The sequence below is a fragment of the Rhinolophus ferrumequinum genome, chromosome 12 (assembly GCF_004115265.2).
Source record: "Rhinolophus ferrumequinum isolate MPI-CBG mRhiFer1 chromosome 12, mRhiFer1_v1.p, whole genome shotgun sequence".
NCBI lineage: Eukaryota > Metazoa > Chordata > Mammalia > Chiroptera > Rhinolophidae > Rhinolophus > Rhinolophus ferrumequinum.
Window position 1 is genome coordinate 77655845 of NC_046295.1, and position 19205 is coordinate 77675049.

The window sequence follows — 19205 nt, forward strand, 5'->3', positions numbered from 1 at the left end:
CGCTGCCATCTGAGCAGCGCAGGCCCTGTGGGAGAAAGGGCGTGCTGTGAATCATGCTCTGAAGAACTTCCCTTTCCCTCTGCCCTAGTGCTTCTGGGAGGGGCCGACAGCATTTTTGTACCACACCCCCCACTCAGGAGGAGGAACGCTGCAAGTGGGACGTCTTCCCCTCCCTTCCCCACCGCAGGGCCAGTCCCGTGAGGTCCACGACCCCTCCAGGAGCCCAGGCAACATGCACACGAAGAACAGTTTATTATTTGTCACTGGCTAGAAAGCAAGCAGACAGGCAGAGTAAAAAGATCAGTTAAAAAGTGAGTGTGAAGAGGTGCAGGCCGCAGCCACCATACTTGGCTTGAGCTGTAGGGCGCGAGGGGAAGGGTAGCACCGGGAGATGCTGCTCTGTGGCCCAGCCCTGCCTCTACGGCCAGGCTCCCCTCTACTCCAGTTCAGAGGGGACAACACGCAGTCCCCGCGGCCTGCCACAGACCCACCTGCCCTTACTCCTTTGCTGCTTTTGGCAACTAAAAGGCAGGTGCTCTTGCCAAAGGTGCACAGGGCTTCCTCAGGCCCTCTACGCTGAGCCCCCATGGGCCGAGGCGCTGGGTGCCGCAGCTGCGGCCGGCTCCTCCCTCCTTAGCAGGAGCTGGGAGGGCTGGGGTGCTCAGGGGACGCAGGCAGGGTCGGGGGCTCCAGAACCAGGTCAGAAGCAGGGTTGGGGGAGGGGCCCCTCGCAGCTGATGACGGGCAAGGACAGGAAAGGGTTCGTTGCCCCACCCTGAACAGCGAGGGCACCAACAGACAAGACAAATGGCAGGGCTGCGCCAGTCCTCTCCTGCCCAGGTCAGAGCAGGGGCCTGGGAGGGGTCCTGCTTAGCTGAGCAGTTCCAAGTAGGTGACAGGAACCCTGCCCTTCTTGTTGCCTCTCTCGCCGATGAGCCAGTCAGGGTCCATACCAGGCAGGCTGTAGACAGTGATGAGCTGAAGAGGAGGGCAGAGAGGGAGGTCACAGCCTGGCCAGGCTGGCAGAACTGGCCCGGGACTAAATGGGGACAGAGTTGGGATCCTCCTGTGATACAGGGGCACCTACACATCACCTCACCTGATAGACATGGCAGAGTAGCGACTGCTTCCGCAGGAGCAGAGCAGCCCCGAAGAGCCAGCCCACTCCCACTCCCACTCCCACTCCCCACTCCCGTCTCCTAGCTCCATACCCAGGGACCCTCAGAGCCTTGAAGACGGCGTAGGGTCTACAGGCCCAATGTCCCCAGTTCCGGTTCCCTGGGGCACCTATGCCCGCCCTTTCCTGCCATCCTTGTGGCACCCAGGCCCACCTCATCCGCCAGCAGGGCCAGCTCACTGCTGTCAGCTGCCTCGTAGTCATAAAGGACCCGGGCCTTACGGGTTCCGCTGGCGGGTGGAGCCACCTCCTCCAGGCAGAGCGCGGTCTCCCCTGGAGGGGCCAGGCCAGTCACAGAGGGCTCCACAGGCATGGTGGCTGCGGTGGTGGTGGGCGAGGTGCTGCTGAGGGGCGGGGAAGCGGGCTCTGTGGTCCCCACGAAGGTGCCTGGAAATCTGCAAAGAGGGGGCACATCTCAGTAGCTGGGAGCCACATCCAGCGCCACTTGGCGCCCAGAACAGCAGCTGGGCCCACGGCGGAGGTGAGGAGACCCCGCTTACTTACATGGCTCCCTGGGAGCTGGCAGCATGAAAGGAAAAGTGAAGCAATGGGAAAAGGGAGATGCTCCAGGCCGTCCCTGCCACCCTCCCACCCCACACTCAAGAAACCGCTTGGAAGTCCCCAAGGCCAGCCACCTCACTGTCATCCAGAGAGGGTTCCTGGACAGGCCTGCTCAGTCGGCGGCCCTCTAACCCGCCCTGTGTGCTGTGGGGCTTTCTGAGCTTGGGAGGTTCTTGCCCGGGGGAGGATGGGCTGCTCATGGGGCCTGGGAGCCAGGGGACCCCAGTGGGCACCTGCCCAGCTGTTTCTGTAGGTCCAGCATGTGGCGGTAGCACTGCGCGTAGTACGTTGTCTGGGACTCGACGAACTCATGGAGGCAGCGAAGGTGGTTCACCTGTGGCAAGAGGCCCAGTGGTGATGGGATGGGAGGTGTCGGGATGAAGCATCCCACCTCCAGCCCGTCCTCGGCCGGAGCCTGGCCCAGCTTTTCAGTGGCTTGTGGCCCAGCCTCTTGCTCCTTGGGGGAGGAGAGCAGTTCCCACCCTTGGGACTTGCTCCCCCCAGGCTAAATGCCCCCTCATGGAGCACAGGCCTTCCCCACCTGCTTCCAGGTTCATTCATGCCTCATTATGGACGAGGTCCGTGGGGACCCGAGGGGTGACAGGAGGAACAGGACTCACGTGAGTGCTACTGATGCCCTCCAGCAGGAGACGGGTCACCTCTGCCTGCCGGTCAAACTCTGTCTGGGCGACTCGGAGCTCCTGCTCAGACTGGGAAGGGCGGGGTGAGAGTGTGAGGGCATCGCCCCCAGCTTCCCACCCATCAGCCTCTCCTGTGCCCGGAGGCCCGCCCAGGGGTGACCGCCTGCCCTCCGTGGCAGATGGCATGTGCCCCCTGGACTTCAGGCCTGGAACCCTGACCCCTCGAGGAGCTACGGCCCCGCCTGGAGCCCTGTGCCAGTTCCATGACAGCAGTCCCAGAGACAGGCCCTCAGGGATGGGCTTTCACACTCATTCACGGGCCCCTCTGACATCACCATGCATCAGGGGAAAATCCAACCCAGTCGCCTCCAGGGGACCCACTGTGGAGGTCATCTCCCCACAAAGGGGAAGTGACAACCCTCACTGGCCCAGAACTAGAAACACACCTGCGCCCTGGGCAGCAGCTCTGCCTGGCCTCCCGCCCCCACCCCTCCACGCCCCCCAGCCCCACTCACCTTGTCCACCTCGTCATTCCAGAGCTGCGGAGACCACACAGGGCCGGTCAGCGGGGGAAGGAGGGGGCACCGGTCAGCAGGGAACAGGAGGCGGGGGAGGCCGGCTGAACCCCAGAGCCTGTGCCCTGCCCCAGCTCCTCAGACTCCAAGCTCTTCCCCCCAATACCCTTCCCCATTCCCTCCCACAACCCCAGCAGAAGCTGAGGCTGGGCCGAGGCCTGGTGTGAGGGGCTCTGACGTCACAGTCCAGTCCAACATGCCACATGCAGGGCGGGGGGCAGCCAGCTGGTAAGTCCTGCTTGGGTTTCTCCTGTAGTGTAAGCCCCCAGGCACTGCGTGGGGTCTCAAAGGAGACAAGCGTCCCTCACCCCACCCTGACACTCGGCTAATGCTGCTGGGCTGGGAGGCAGGGCTGTGTGACCCTGGGCCAGTCACTGGAGCTTTCTGTCCTTCGGCAGAGAAACGCAGCCTTGTGCCTGAGTCACACTGGGGTTCAGTGGCAAAATGAAAAACCAGTATCCACCCTCCAGAATATTTCTCCTTCCACTTAGCCCAGGAAGGGGGACAGGAAATGTGATCTAGAGCCTGGAGAAGAAAGACCCCCTCCTCCTGCCACCACTGAGGAGACCCATTTCTCCTGCCCAGTGCGGGCAAGGACGATAACCTGAAGTACGGAAAGCAAAACAAGGCCAGCCCTGAGGGCAGAGCTGTCCCCCGCAGTACCAGTTAGGCAATCCTATCATGGGAGCCACCTCCATGTGTCCAGAGGTAGGACGCCCAGCAAGAGGGGGCCTGGTGGGCTCAACTGGGGTTGACGCCCCCGAGGGACGATGGCCCAGCCACTGAATGACACACGAATACACGCGGCAACATGCTTCACAGAGATGAAGAAGAGCCAGGGGGTGTGTGTGGGAGGATGTCGTCCATGGAGGAGATGGAAGGACAGAGAAAAGGCAGAAAACGGCAGAGCAGTGGTTGTGATGGGCACGATGTGACAGATGTGATCAGCCTCGTTCCCAAACTAAACGGTAAATGGCAAATATCTCAATAAAGCCGCAGGAAAGAAAAAAGATGGCAAGACATTCAAAGTCTGCCCCGGGTCCCGCCCCATGCTCAGCTTCAGTCCTTCTCAGGTCACACCCTGGGCCAAACCTCTGGCCTTGGCACACGCTGCTCCTTTACCTCAGGGCCCCCCACGCCCCCTGCTCCTTCTCAAGGCCTCCTCAAGCTCTCACGACACTGAGCAGATGTGCTACAAAGGCAGCTGGATGAACAGCCATCCTTGTCACCTGTCTGTAGGGGTCTGTCAACGTGTGGCAGGCCAGGCCCAGGCCTTCTCTCTGCCAGGGGCTGCACAGGGCCGGCAGTCATGGATGGTGAGTGGGGCCGGGGAGTCGTGCCTGCTTTGTGGGGGGGCAGGGTTGTGGAGGGAGCGGGCAGACTCAGGTCCAATGGATAGCTGCCGTCCTGGCTTCACCACACTGCTCAGGGCAGCTGGTCCAGTCTCCACCTTCAGCATTTAGCGGGGAGAAGCAAGGCCAGCCACATGGTCACAGGGCAAGGGGACAGGCAGGCAGATGGAGCCTCTTGGGATATCTGGCTCCTGTTTGCTGTGTAGCAGGCCCCTCGCTGTGGGAGGGGTGGGGGGGAGGCCAGGGGTAGGGTTGGGTGGGGAGGCTTACCGCGGAGGCGCTGGCCGAGAGAATGTAATTACGAGGTCTAGTCTCCTGAAAGTCAGGCACCGTCTGGCGGGAACAGAGTTCATGGGGGGAGGGGTCACGCTGGGCCGGGGCTGGGCTGGAGCCAGGAGGCCGCGCCAGAGTCTCCCACAGGGAGATGCCAGGAACCCCTGGCCCCAGGGACAGGAGGCTACAGACAAACACGTCACAGACTCCCTTCTCCCCACGCCCACCATCTAGAGAGGAGGTGGGCTGAGAGACCCAGGGAGTTGAGACACAGGCCAGTGGGTGGACCACTGGGGAGACCAGGGGAGCAGACGCCACAAGGAGACAGCCTGCGCCTGCCGTCACACACTTGCCTCTGAACAGGTCACAGACTGGATCCGGCCCCTGGCCCAGGCGTCATGGCCCACTCCTCCCTGGGCCCTAGTTTCCCTCTGCCCCAGTTAGACCCAGGCTTCCAAACAAACCCCACCCCCCACAGCTTTCTCCATCCCAGAATCCCCCCACACCACATCTCTCGGTCCTGCAGCAAGGACCAGGCCCCTTTCCCACAAAGAAGGTGGACAGATGGATGCATGGATGGACAGTGACAGGCTTTCAACATTTGCAAAAAGCTGACTCACAGGCTTCAATGCCTGGTGTGTCCCCCCAAACAGAGGCTGCCCATCGTAGAGGCTCTGTTGCGGAGACCAGCTGCTTGCAAAATGCCCTGAGGACGTGCCCGGGCCGGCCCGGCCCTGCAGGCCCCAGGCCAGACGGGCAAACCAGAAGCAGCACGGCACGTGGGACAGGTATACTCACATCTCCCTCACACTGAGCCAAGTTACCCAAAGCAGAACAGAAAGGAACAAAAACAAAGAGTTAGTGAGACCACAGCGCAGGTGGGAGCAGGCCCCCCTGGCCCCAGCGGGAGGGGACACTAGGGGGACAGGCAGATGGACACACACAACCTGCCCTCTGGAAGGTGTCCTAAAGTGTGTGTGTGCGTATATTAGAGGAGCAGGGGTAAGGGAGCCACCTGCCGGGCTGTCCTCAGGGCGTCGCCCTGGGCTGCCGTAGCTGTGGATCGGGTGTCTGGGCCTAACCCAAAGGTTTGGGGCTGTCCGAGCCAACCCAATGGAGAAGAGGTCGTGCCACTCCAGTGACTAAGGAAAGGCTCCGCTGGCCTGGCTGAAAGAGTAAAAGCTTGTTCTGACCAAATTACTCCAGAGAGGTTGTCCAGCCCTGAGTGGCAGGGAGATTGGCCTGTTCAGGTGACTTAGAAAGGTCATCCCAATAGCCAGGGGTCACCCTACCCAACCTGCACAAGACTCCAGTGGCTGAGCCCCTGCCTCCAACCTGGACCCACACACCTAGATGAGCTGAGACCCTGCCCATGGCTCTGGCCAGAGGCACTGCAGGCCCAGGCCCAGGCTCCACGGCCCCACATGGCCACCCCGTGAGAGGGGGCGCACGGAGGGTTTGGGGCCAGAACTCTCACAAGCAGCTGGGAGCCTGGGCTGAGCCGGGCCTTCCTTGGCTGAGAGCCTGGGCAGGCCCAGGTTTCCCCTGGTGGCCTGTGGCTGTGAGGTGGCCTTGGGGTTCCTGTACCCCCGAGCAGCCTAGCATGCCACGAGTGTGCTCACCCTCGGGCCCGCTCTGCCAACCTGGGCCTAGCCCCACTCAAATCGTCCCACACTGCGTCCCATCCAGGCTGAAGAGCCTCAGTGAGCCGAGCGTAAAGGGGCAGCCGAGACGGCCTAGTCTCACGGGGCCCCTCAGACTTGCTCATTAGCAAGCACGAGGTCCAGCCTGGGGTTCTCCACACCACCGCAGGGGAGCCTGAGCAAGGGCGCCCTGGGCCCAGCGCTGCAGCAGTGGGTGTGGCAGTTAGTAAGGGGGAAGCCATGCCCGGGCAGAGCCGGGAGCAGAGCCCAGCGTCCAGGGAGGGAGGGCAGGGGCATGCGAGAAACTCTAACTGTGCCTGTCTGGGGAGCCTGTGGGGTGCCCTGTGCCCAGGTCGGGGCACTGCTGGTCAGCCCGCCCCATAAGTGTCTACCCTGGGACCCAGAGCTCTGGGTTGCAGGGTTCCCGGGGGTCGGGGCAGAGAGGTGTGACCCAAAGTGGCCAGCTCAGACCAGCGCCCCCTCCAGGCCTCTCCAGGCAGGGACAGGGGTGAGAGGTCATGCCAGGTCCCTTCACCGCTCCCCCTAGGCTCTAACCAGAGCCGGGGGGCGGGAGGCCAGCAGGGACGCTTACCGTGGCCTTGGCTTCTGCGGCCTTGGCCTTCTTCAGTCGTGCTTTGCAGGCATCCAGGTCAAGACGCCGGTTTTGGAGGAGCCGCCTCTCCTTCTGCAGGTGGAGAACAGAAAACAGTGAGTCCCTGAGGGGCCCTGGGAGACCCTGGGCTGTGGCGGGACTGGCCTATGGAGCCATGTGATCAAGACAGGGAAACTGAGGCCCAGACAAGGAAAGTCACCCACTCCAGTTCACAAGAGCCATGTCTGGGGAGGCCCCAGGTGTGTGGGGTTCCCAGCAAGGGAGGAGAGGGCTGCCATGGTTACGAGCAAGCAGAGTGGCCCAAGGTCCCTCACCGAGATGGTCTTCCAGTCCCCTTCCAGGAAGTTACGCAGGGGCGTGAGGAAGTTGATGGAGGCAGTGTGGATAAAATCCCGCTCTGCGGCTCCCAGGCGCTTCTCAGCTTCTGCCACCTTGGTCAGGGTCTTCCCTGAGAAAACAGAGTCAAAGATGAGGAGAAGGGTCAAGCTGAGGCTGCTCTGACCCCAGGAAGTAGTGGGGAGTTTGGAAAGAGACTTGCTAAAGAGGCAAGTGCAATGATGCTAAGTGCAGAAATGCTGGCCTGGAAAACGTGGGAGCAATCTACATATCCATCACTTGGGGACTGATGAATACATAGTGGGACATTCAAACAATGGAACATTACACTGCCATTAAAAAGACTGGGGGGGGGTAAGAGATTTGCAATAAAAGAGAAAGGAGCTCAACAAACCCACTCCCCAAAAAGCAACAATAAAATCAGACAGAGCTGTCAAAAACAACTCCTTTCTGGACTCCGGAAATTGATGAGCGGCAAGCAACAAATTGAGAAGCATTTATTCTAGAACTACCAAACTTTGGCAGAAACAATGGGAGCCTGTGGCTTTTTAGCCCAGGGTTGCTCCCACCTCCTCAAGCTCTGTGTGTAGCTCTACCACACAAGGCAGGGCAAGCCCTGAGGCTGGTAAGTCCGCTGCGGAAGGGGGCTGACTTGGTTTGGGCTGGAGCGCAGAAAAACCCGCAGACACTGTTGAAAAGAATAGTAAACTCAGTACAAAGTGATTGGGACAGGCCAACATCACCGCTAACTTGAAGATGGAATGTTGGTGGGAACAAGCACCAGACCTGCCAGAAATCTCACAGGAGATCCAGGAGACGAGATAGTCATGGCGGGCCTTGATGAACTTCCAGAAACCTCTGGTGGTCTGGAAGGCTTTGCATGTGTGTAGCACGCTCAGGAGAAACTGGAGAGAACCCCAGCTGTCTACTCGCCCGTGGCTGAGCAGGACGCTTTGCACACTCACAAAGCGAGCGCCGGGCAGACTTGTAAACTGCCCTGAATGAGTGCCCCAGCCCACGCACAGTGCACAAGGACAGCCTCCCGGGTGCACTGTTAAGCACAAGCTCTGACCAGTCACTGACTGACCACTAACAGGCTGACCTAGAAGCAACCTCTAGGAAGCTAGGCTGAAAAATAAAAAGAATAATTAAAAGAAAAAAAAGGCAGAGACATCAGCAGCTGCATAGTGCAGGGGCACAGACTCTAAACAATGACCTCAGGCAAGTCTCTAAACAAACAAACAAACAGCAATAACAACCCCTGGGGGATCAGATTCCAGAGCCACTAGGTTATCTAAAATGTGCAGATTCAACAGAGTACTATGAAGCATGCAAAGAAATAGATATGTACAGTCAATACACAGGAAAAAATAATAATCAACAGACACTGTCTCCAAGGAGGCCCAGATGTTAGACCTAGTGGACAAAGACTTCCAAGCAGCTGTTACAAATATGGTGTTAAACAAACGAACAGAAATCATGTTAAAAGAATTAAAAGAAAATATAACAAATGACTAATCAAATAAAAAATATCAATAAAGAAAATTCTGGAGTTGAAAAGTACAATGACTGATACGGCAAATTCACTAGAAGGACTCAAAGACAGTTTGAGCTGGCAGGAGGAAAAAATCAGCAACTTTAAAGAAAGATCAATAGAGATGCTCTAATCTGAAAAACAGAAAGAAAAATGACAGAGCCTCAGAGACCTACGGGGATACCATCAAGCAAACCAACATACGAGTGAGTAATAGGAGTCCCAGAAGAGAAATGAAAAGGGGCAGAAAAAAATATTTGAAGAAATAATAGCCAAAAATGAGCTGAATTTCATGAAAAACATGAATCTACATATCCAAGAAATTCAACAAATCTAAAATAGGATAAACACAAAGAGATCCACCACTAAGACATCTTAGCCAAACTGTTGAAATACAAAGACAAAAAGTCTCCAAAGAAGCGAGAGTAGAGTGACTCATCACATATGAAAGCCACAGTAAGATTAACAAAGGACTTCTCATCAGAAACAGCGGAGGCCAGACAGCACTGAGATGATATATTCAGAGTGATGAAAGGAAAAAAGTCTCATCCAAGATTCTACATACAGCAAAACTGTCCTAAAAGTGAATGCGAAATACACTCCCAGATGAACAAGATGGAAGAATTCATTGTTAGCAGACCTGCCGTGGACCTCAGGATCAAAGGAAATGACACCAGATGGTAACTTGAATCCGTATAAAGAAAAAGGAACACCAGTAAAGGTAATTATATAGGCAACTATAAAAGACAGTATCATTTTTTTCTCTTAACTGATTTAGAAGGCATAACACAATAATTATAAAATTGTACTGTTGACTTTACAAGATATAAAGATGCAATATGTATGATAATAACAGCAAAAAGGACAAGGGAGGAAATGGAGTATATTGGAACAACTTCTGTATTTTACTCGAGTCAAGTTAGTATTACTCTTAAATAGATAGTGATAAGATAAAATGCACATTGTAATTCACACTGTGAAACTATTAAGAAAAAAATTTTAACGTAAAAAAAGTAACAAAAATTATAATGTTACATTAGAAAATATCTATTTAACACAAAAGAAGCCAGTAAAAGAGGAACGGATAAACAAAAACGACCTGAGACACAGAGAAAACAGTAACAAAATGGCATATGTAAATTCAACCACACCAACAATTACATTAAATGTAAAAGGATCAAACACTCCAATCAAAAGGCAAATATTGTCAGAGTGGATTCTTAAAAAAGATCCAACCAGATGCTGTCTATGAGATGCTCTTTGGACTTAAAGACATAACTTGAGTGAAAATAAGAGGACAGCAAAATAGTAACCATATGCCATGCAAATAGTAACCAGAAGAGAGCAGGAGTGGCTGTACTATCAGATAAAATGGACAGTAAGACAAAAAAAAAAGTTACTAGAGACAAAGAACAGCGTCTCATAATAATAAAAGACTCAATGCATCAGGAAGATATACAATCATGAACATGGAGACCTAATACAGAGCTCCAAAATGTATGAAGCAAACACTGACAGACTGAAGACAGCAGACATTCCACAGAAATAGTTAAAGACTTCAACATTCTCAGTAATGGACAGGACGAAACAAAATCGGCAAGGACGTGGAAGACCTGAAAACACCATCGACCATTCTGGCCTGACTAACATCTCTACAGCACTACGCTACGACATCACACTCATCTTCTCACGTGAACACGGAACATTCTCCAGGAGAAACCACGTTCCAGGCCATATACAAGTCTTAATACATGTAAAAGGACTACAATCATACCAAGTATGGTCTCTGACCAAAGTGAAGTTAAATGAGAAATCAACAACAGAGGGAAACTTGGAAAATCCATAAATGTCTGGAAAGCAAACACCACCCCACTGGTGGGAACGTAAAAATCACACAGCCACTTTGAAAAAGAATTTGGTGATTTCTTAACAAGTGAAACAAATTTACCACATGACCCAGCAATTCCACTTCTAGGTATATACCCAGGAGAAGTGAAAATGTGTCCTCACAAAGGCTCGTGTGCAAATATTTATAGGGAAACAACCCCAAATGCCTATCAAATGGTGAATGGATAAAGGAAATGTGGTATATCCGTGCAATGAAATGCTATTCAGCAATAAAAAAGGAATGAAACCCTAAGAGACACGCTACAACAGGGGCTAACCTCAAAGATTATGCTAGGTGAAAGAACCCAGATACAAAAAAAACAATATATTTACCTGAAACTACAAAAAAAAACACAAAAAAACAAACAAAAACCCCACAGTATATTATGCGATTCCCTTTATATGAAACATTGAGACCAGGCAAATGTATAGGACCACAAAGCACATTAGTGGTTGGCTGCGGATGGGAATAGAGACTGACTATAAGTAGACACAAGGGATTTGTTGTGGGTGATAGAAATGTTCCTTAAATTGGATTGGGAGGATGTTTGTGCAACTCTAAATTTACTAAAAATCACTGAATTGCACATTTAAAACAGGTGCACTTTACGGCTTATAAATTGTACCTCAAACCTTTTTAAGAATTACAAAAATAAAGACTGTGGTGGCTCTGTAAGAGCTCCTGTGAACAGATATCTAAAAGGCAATGCCAAGTTTAACAACCAAGTAACAGAACAGACACACACTACGATCCCATTAAAAAATGCACACAAACCAAAACCGGTTAAGAGAGACCTCCATTTTTTTTACTCTGTTTTCATCTCCACTGTTTGAGGTTTTTACAAATAGAATGAATTCAGGTATTATATGTGTAATTAAAAAGACAAAGGAAGGAAGGGAGGGGGAGAGAGGAAAATAAGAGAGCAAGAGACCGTGACCCGCACCCCATGGGGGCTCCGAGGGCCTGGGGGCCTGGCTCACCGTAGGGAGTGGTGGGCCCCAGCTCACTGGCCGCTTCTGCCATATACTGAGCCAGCAGCTCCCCATTGGTGACTCGCGAAGGTACCTTCCTGTCCAGCTTCTCATACAGGAACTCTTCCACTCGGGCACCTGCCGGGCAGACAGAAGCCAAGTCACAAGGCTCTTTGGTCCAACCCAAGGGTAAAACCCATAGTGATAGAAACACTCCCAGAAGAGGGCCTGGCCACAACATCGCTGAGCCTGGTGACTTCCAGAATGTTCTCTCACGGATGCCCACTTCAATCCTGTGAAACTGGCCCTCGAACCTGTGGAACCCCTCACTCTAGAGAGGAGGAAGTCGTGGCTCAGAGACAGGTAATGCCTGCCCCAAGTCCCACAGCATGGGGTGACGGGCCCAAAGTCAAGGCCCCCCACTTTTCCCTCCTTACAACATGCCTTCACAGAACATAACACACATACGAACACCGCTGGCCCTGCACACAGTGGACTTACAGGCAGACTTACCAGCATCTCCACCCCGACGCCGTCTGTTCCCACAGGCTATCCCCTGCAGTTTGCGTCTGCCGGCTCTGTGCTCCGGTGTGACTCCGGGCAAGCCCTCTCCCATCTCTAATCCCACTGGTGTTTTGCCTGCCTCTTCTCCCAAGTGTGTTTCCGTTTCTAGGCATTTCTTTAACTCTGTGCAAAACTTAGCATTTCCACTGCCCCAGAGAGCGCATCTTAGAGCCCAGCACTGACTCTGCTGTTTTCTTTCACTGGGACGCCCCCATGGCAGCCTTAAGCCCCAAAAGTCTAACCCAAATCTCACTCACTGCTCAGTCCCACCTGTGAGGCTCCGCCACCAGCTTCCTGCCCTCACCCCAGGAGCAGCCCCAGTCCACTCACTGGGGTTAGGCTGCAGCAGCACCTCCGTCTGCCTCAGGATTTTCTCCGTCCAATTCTTGGTGCTGTCCGCCCGGGCCAGAAGGTTCTCAAAATGGGCATCGAGCTCGGTCTTCTCGGCCTGGCCGAACTTCTCTTCTGTGAACTGTGTGGGACAGGCTCAGAGGGTGGAAGGGAGGACTCCCCCTGTCCCGCCCACCCTCCCCTCCCCCCACAGCTGGAACCCAGGAGCCGAGTGCAAGAAACTTGCTGCCTCCAGCCTGCTCTGCAACCTGATCAAGTCCGGGCCCTGCTCCAGACCTTGGTTTCCCCTCTGTGAACCAGAGTTTGGGGATCACGGCTTCTTTTGGAAATCCAATGAAAGCTATAGATCCCTTTCCCCCAAAAAAAGCACATTTGTACAAAATCTGGCTCACAATTTGGAGGCATAAGGAACCCTTGGGGACCCATCACAAAGGCTCCTCCGAGTGTTACTCTGAAGGAAAGTACTTGGTAGAAAGTGCTCAGGGAACAAATGGGACACAAAGCAAGGTCTGGGGTTACTGGAGGCTCAGTGGGGGGTTGGGAGCCCCAGGGGGAAGTGGGGGATGCCAGGGGAGTGAATGGTCCCTGATTCAAGTCTCAGTTCTGCTACTTATGAGCTTTGTGACCCTGGGAAACTGGCTTTGCAGGAAACGCATCAGTTTCCTGAGCTGAAAAATGAGGATAATAAGTCACAGCGGCCCCTTCATAGGTTGTGAAGGTGAAATAAGGTAGATGTGGGTAAGACATGAAGGCCAAGGTCTGGCAGGCGGTCGCTGTTCCATGTGAGATGCTCTGCTCCTGTTAAGAGCTGATGGCACGAGAGACAGCTGGGAAGGAAGGAGTGTGTGGGAGGAAGACCGCATGGCTGGCCTCTGGTCACCTGGTGTGGTGGACGGGGAACACCGCCAGCCCATGGGAGCCAACTCAGCACACCCAGGGCCCAGAAAGCTCAGAAGCTCCACCCCAAGGCCAGGCAGGAACCAGGATGTCACATGGGTCCCCCACTAGAGCTGGCCGAAGCCATGTGGGCCACGGAGGAACAACCAGAAACCAGCCCAAGTCCTGGCCCCTCTGATCTAGGGGGGCCCTTGGACAAATGTCCCCATTTTCCAAACAGGGATGCCAAGTCCTTCCCCGGCCAGAAAAAACAGCCTACTCAAGATCACAACCAAACAGCAAAAAGGTAACACTGCAGGAATAAGATCAGTAATAACAAATACGGTGACTGTCTCTGCGGCCCAACCCTGTGCTGAGAGCTTTATACTGATGACCCATCCATAACTCTAGCAGCCCTCCAGGGAAGGGCAGTCCAGGTTTCCCATTTTACAGATGATGCTACTGAGGCTGAGCAAGGGGCAGGCGGTGATGGAGTCAGGGTCACTGTGGGCTGGGGTCTGGAGGCCCTTCCCACACTATTTGGCAGCGATGAATTATCCAGAGAGCAAGGACAGCTCTGGCTGCAGAGCGCGGGAGGCGGCCACCAATAGTCATGCAGCTGGGCAGCCATCAATTATGCAGCAGGGCTTGGGTTTCTCCCTGCAGGGCTGGGCGGGCCCAGGTGACAGCCTGCAGCTCCCCACTCGGGACCAGCTGCTCCTGGCCTCCTCCAACCTCGCCCCTCTCCTCATCCTCCTCGTCTTCCCCAAACTGAGGCCTCCCACAGCCAGGCTCTGGACAGGCCTCACCACCCAGCCGTTTGAGGTGGTGGCATTAGCCCCATTTTCCAGATGAGGAAACCAAGGCACAGAGAGGCAGTACCTCTCTGGTCCTCAGTTTCCCACCTGGAGAATAAGGATAACAGGACCCATCTGACAGAATATGCTTAGCACACGGTATAGGTCTGATTAACGTTAGCTGGTGTCATCATCATCACCGTTAATAAAAGGCCTCCTTCAGGTCCCTCCTGGGCTCTCAGGAGCTACCTAAGGACCTCCTTACCCCAATGGTACCAGTCACCCCAGTTTAGGTGACACGCGCCTTAGCATCTCCCTGCCTTACCACGGTTAATGGCAGTCCTCCCCCAGAGCCTCCTGGCCACCGGTCCCTGATACCCCACGCCTGCCCAGGTTCAAAGTCCTACCAGGCTTTGCCCATGTCTTGGGCATCCATCCCATGTCCACTGCTGCCTGCCTGGCTCGGATGATGACCGTGCCATTGCCTCCCTGGCTTGTATTATTAGTAATTCTCCTATTACTATTACTGCAATTACGCCTGATAGTATTAGTACCGTCACTTCCACGGCCATCCCACCCCCACTGGCATCTTAGGTTTTCCTGCCTCAATGCCCTTAGGGCTGTTCCCACCCTGGACCAACTTCATAAACCCCTCGTGACTTTGGAGGCACACTTCAGGGACTAGGAAGTCATCCCAGGATCACTCATGCAAAAGGGTCCTGCCCTGCAGATTCTTTCCCAGGGCCCAGGTCTGGTTCCCTCCCGGATGGGAGTGCGGTGAGGCTCTAAAAGGCGTCCCCGGTACCCAGAGGGTCTGAGGGCTTCCCCAGCATGTCCCGGAAACCATACAGAGGAGCTGCCCACACGTTGACACTAACCCCCGCCCCCCACCCCTCCTGGCTGACTTGATCCCGGGCAGACTGGCTTCGGGTGGGTCCCTGGAGGGTCCTCTCCTGCTCAGTTCACATTTCAGGCCCCTCTCTCCTCTGGCCTGCCACCCTGCCCCATTCCGGCCCAGTGCTTCAGAGGCTGCTGCTTGCAGCCTGAGGCTGCTCCCTGCGAGATGGCAGCAGTAGGGGGTGGGCGAGCACAGCCAGAGAAAACCGCTATTTATAAAGCTCCCAGCTCCCTCCTCCACCCTGGAGGCTGGGGCCTGGGCGCTGGCTCCCACTCCAGTATGGGCAACCCAATGGGCCTGCCCCCGCCGGGCGAAGCAAGACCACAGGGCCCAAGTGTCCCCATGCCTAGGCTCTGCAGGCCCTGGCCAGGTCAGGTGCCAGAGCCCCACCGTAGCAGGAAACCAGATCAAGTTCTTCCCAGATGTGCCAGATAGTACAGTTGCCATACCAACACTGGGGAGGATTCCCCGCCTTCCAGATGGACCGGGGCTGTCCCAGGGAGTCCGGGGTTCTGGCATTCCCACTAGGGCTCGGGTCACCCACAGGGCTGGGAACAACGAGCAGCAAATCCTCCATCAGACACTGTGCTTTCTAGTAAACATGGCAACATGGGCTTCGGAGAGACGGTCTGGAGCTGGGCTCCTCCAGAGAACCAACAACACGGCAAGGACGGACAAACACAGGACCTGTTCCCAGATGCCTCGGGGGCAGACTGGTGTTACACCCGATTGACAGGAGATATGGAGGCTCGCAGAGACGTGACTTGCTCAAGGTCACATGCTGCATGAGTATAATATCAACCACATTACCTCCAATAGTGCTTGCCTTTAGTGAGCTCAGACACGCACAGCGCCACAGAACCCTCACAGCCATCCTCGGAGAGAGGGATTGCTAATCCCATATTTCAGATTGAAAAACTGAGGCCCAGAGAGGCGACGTCCCTTCCCCAGAGTCACAAGAAGGAGCATCCACACCTACAGCTAACTCTAGGTCTTCACCATTACATTCAGCTGCCTCAGTTTCTTGCTCTGCCTCCAAGTGAATAGGACTTGTTCCAAGCTCAGCATCACTGGCCTGGACAGCCTCGCAAGAAGGGCCAGCCGCCAGCCCTTTCCCCATTCCCCAGGCCTGGGCAAATAAGACGAAACAAGCCTCCCAGGGGGCAGAAAGGAAATAACTCCAGCCCTCCTGGCTTCCGGACTGACTATCCAAGCGTGTAAAAGGGACATGGGGGAACCATGATACCACCAGCCCATTGCACAGGTGCGGAAACTGAGGCTCAGAGCAGGGGTCGTGGCGGATGCATGAGTCCTTGTGCTTGGGACTCAGCCTCCAAAGGCCTGCCGGGAGCCAGAGTTACTGCTGCACAAGGGCAGGGAGGCAGGCCCCGCTTGGTGCCCTCTTCGCTCCCCAGCAGAGTTCCCACCGGGTCCCTGAGCGGGCCCCAGGGCATCTGGGTAAACCCGGCCGGTCAAAATGGTGGACGCTAATAGCTCCACCGCAAGCAACAGGGCAGAGGCCCGGCTCGGTCCCCAGCACCGGGCCACGCCGAGGGTGCGGTTTGGCCGGCCGCCCGGGGCTCTTTCTCCTGGGCAGCGCAGGAGTAGGGGATGTGGAGGGCTGGGATGTCCGCGACAGGGAGAAGGGGGCGGCAGCCTCGAAGGGCTTCTCCTGGCGCCCCGGGATCTGCTGCAGGGGTGCTACCGTCCCGTCCCACATCCGGGCCCCAGAAGCGGCCGCGCGGGGCCCAGGGCGCACGGCCTCACCTGCACCGCCCGGGTGAAGAAGATGCCCGCGTCCGACGCCAGCTTCTTCATGTTGAAGTCCATGGCGCGCCGCACGGCCGGCCGCGCCCGGCCCCAGCGAAGCCTGGCGCCCCCCGCCCGCCGCCGTCTGCCCGCACCCCGCCCACCTGCTGCCGGTGCGCCCGCCCTTAGTGCGCCCTCCCGCCTGCCACCGCCGCCACCACCGCAGCCACCGCCGCGCTGGCCCGAGCGCGCAGGGCGGGGCGCCGAGTGCGACGGGCGGAGCCTCGGAGCGGGGTGGGCGGGGCGGAGTGGCCGCGCTGGATGCTGCTCGCTGCCGCCCCCTCCGGCCTCCGCGCGCCGCCTGGCCGGCCTGTCTCGCTGCCTCGTCTTCTGGCCCCTCGCCCGTTTGTGCCTCTTCAGCTCCCTTTGTCCATTCTTACACCCCTCGTTTGCTAGGCCCTCTATCTCCCTACTTCTCGGCCTCTTTTGCCCGGGGTCTCTTTGCACCGCCCACCACCACCACCTTGACCTCTCCCGCACCCCTCTTCTTCTGCCCTTGACCACGGTGACACAAAGGACAACTGAACCAGGAGACAGGCTAGCTGGGACTCTCGTTCTTCCACCGCTTGGGAAGAGTTGGCTTGTTTGTCTCCCGGAAGTCTTCTGGGTCCCCAAAGTTGGTGGAGGATGTGTGGAGGGGTTACAGTGAGGAAGGGAAGAAAGGAGGGGAGGCCTCGGTTCTGACCAGGAGGAGGAAGTGATACCCTCGGATAATGGACATGCGCTGACCTTGAACCCAGCTCCTCACAGCCCCAGACAGGCGAGGGGATGGCCTGCATGTACATTCCCCCTCCCACGGGGCTTGGAAAGAGGTTTATTAACTGTCTCCACCTGTTCTTGTTCCTCACCTCTAGTCCTAGTCTTTTAACCTAATAGAGAGCTCTGGTCCTGAACTGGTACCCTTTCCTCCCTGTGTTTGTTCCCTGGATGCCTGGCTTCGTTTATCTCCCTACACTTACCCAAGTTCCCCATCACCTACCCAGCTTGTCTGTGCAGGGTGAGCCTGGAATCTCCTGGGAGTTTGTTCACCCTGGTCCCACTTCCAGCCCTGGTTTTTTCAGTGCAGATGGAGCCCAGGCAGGTAAAGTTTTGAAAAGCTTCCAGGTGATTTTGCACACTCCTGGTTCAGAACCGTTGATCTGAATTACTATGTGTATGGAGGCATCGTCAACTTTCACGTCACTCACAAACCTGCAGTGCATCATCTCTATGTGTTTCTTTGTATATTTCTATTTGTTCACTCTGTGTCTATTCGTCTGTATTGATCATTGACTCATTTACCAGTGTCTGTCTATAGCTGACCATATTCTTTTAGCCAACGTCTAGCCATATCATCTTTCAAAAGGCATCTATCAATATAGTTACATATCCATTGACTCAATAACTCACATTGAGCACTGTTAAAAAAATATATTTATAATCCTTGTTAAAGATGGTAAAGAAGACTTTATTCAAGAGAGACTAGTGCAGCATGGGTTTTGCAGTAGGGGAGACGTCAGGCTGAACTCCAAATACAATAAGGACAAATGGAGATTTATAGCCAAGGAACAGGGTGGAGACAGTGGATAAAAAAATGACTAAGAGGAACATGAAGGCTAGCAGGATTCTTGCTGAAGGCAGACCAGGGTGATAAGCTATTAAGGGTGGAGAATGAGGAATTTGTTTAAATATGGAGGTTAAGCAGATACCAAGGATGAGGGATTTTTGCTAAACGGAATTATAAGGATTCTTTTTAAAACTGGACTCTACAAGGATGGAGATGGAAGCCCAGGGTCAGGTACGGTTGAGCAGTGGGCTTGAAGCAGCGCCTGGTTGGGACCCCCACAGTAGAGGCTTCTCTGAGTCCCGGGCCTCACCTTTTCTTGACCTACCTATAGCTTAACAATAGATCCACCCCTTGTGGCGTGAGCTCGGCAGGTCCCCCGTCCCACCCAATTCCCTGTTTTAGAAATTACCCTGAAATTTAGGATGAATACCCTTAGGCTCATTGAACACACCTCTATGGTCTAGCATTCCTTTCAGGCTAATCCCATCATTGTCCCTGGATTGCTGACTCCTCCACAGAAGCACATGGCCAGAGGGAAGGCTCCATGCAGACCCCCATAACCATCACATAGCCTCTGGAGGAATGCCCAAGCCGGTCTGAGAATGTTAAGTGAGTTTTTGGAGGTGTTAATCGGCTGCCTTCTCAGACCACCGGTGCTCTGATGATACCTATTGTACTACCCACCTCCTGTGTCAGTCTACATTGGCTGAATGTTGCAGGCAGCATGAGTCCTGGACTCGTTTGGCCTCCGATCTCAGGCTCATAAGCTGATTCAGGTCTGGTCAAGGAGAAAGTCTTTG

General features: G+C 55.1%; 1 protein-coding gene across 6 annotated transcripts; it reads right to left on the reverse strand.

Annotated features, from left to right (window-relative positions):
* Positions 1–235: 235 nt before the first annotated feature.
* On the reverse strand, positions 236–17070 carry SH3GLB2 (SH3 domain containing GRB2 like, endophilin B2). Of its 6 annotated transcripts, XM_033122107.1 has the most exons (13): positions 16818–17070; positions 12459–12600; positions 11574–11702; positions 7150–7283; positions 6815–6907; positions 5378–5389; positions 4577–4639; positions 2895–2918; positions 2359–2448; positions 1972–2072; positions 1682–1696; positions 1332–1572; positions 236–978 (listed from the first exon to the last, which is right to left on the reverse strand). In XM_033122107.1, exons 1-13 carry the CDS (start codon positions 16878–16880, stop codon positions 871–873), a joined length of 1215 nt encoding a protein of 404 aa, XP_032977998.1. In that variant the 5' UTR covers positions 16881–17070; the 3' UTR covers positions 236–870. The 6 variants fall into 6 exon arrangements, with proteins under 6 accessions (XP_032977998.1, XP_032978000.1, XP_032978002.1 ...); XM_033122109.1 differs by lacking the exon at positions 1682–1696 and having other exon boundaries at positions 16818–17047; XM_033122111.1 differs by lacking the exon at positions 4577–4639 and having other exon boundaries at positions 16818–16977.
* Positions 17071–19205: the final 2135 nt, after the last annotated feature.

Coding starts and splice junctions, on each gene's coding strand:
- SH3GLB2 (XM_033122107.1), bottom strand. CDS start 16,880: ATGGACTTCAACATGAAGAAGCTGGCGTCGGACGCGGGCATCTTCTTC. Junction 2,449..2,894: donor GGAATGACGAGGTGGACAAG/GTGAGTGGGGCT, acceptor CGCCCTTCCCAG/TCTGAGCAGGAGCTCCGAGT. Junction 2,073..2,358: donor AGGGCATCAGTAGCACTCAC/GTGAGTCCTGTT, acceptor CTCTTGCCACAG/GTGAACCACCTTCGCTGCCT.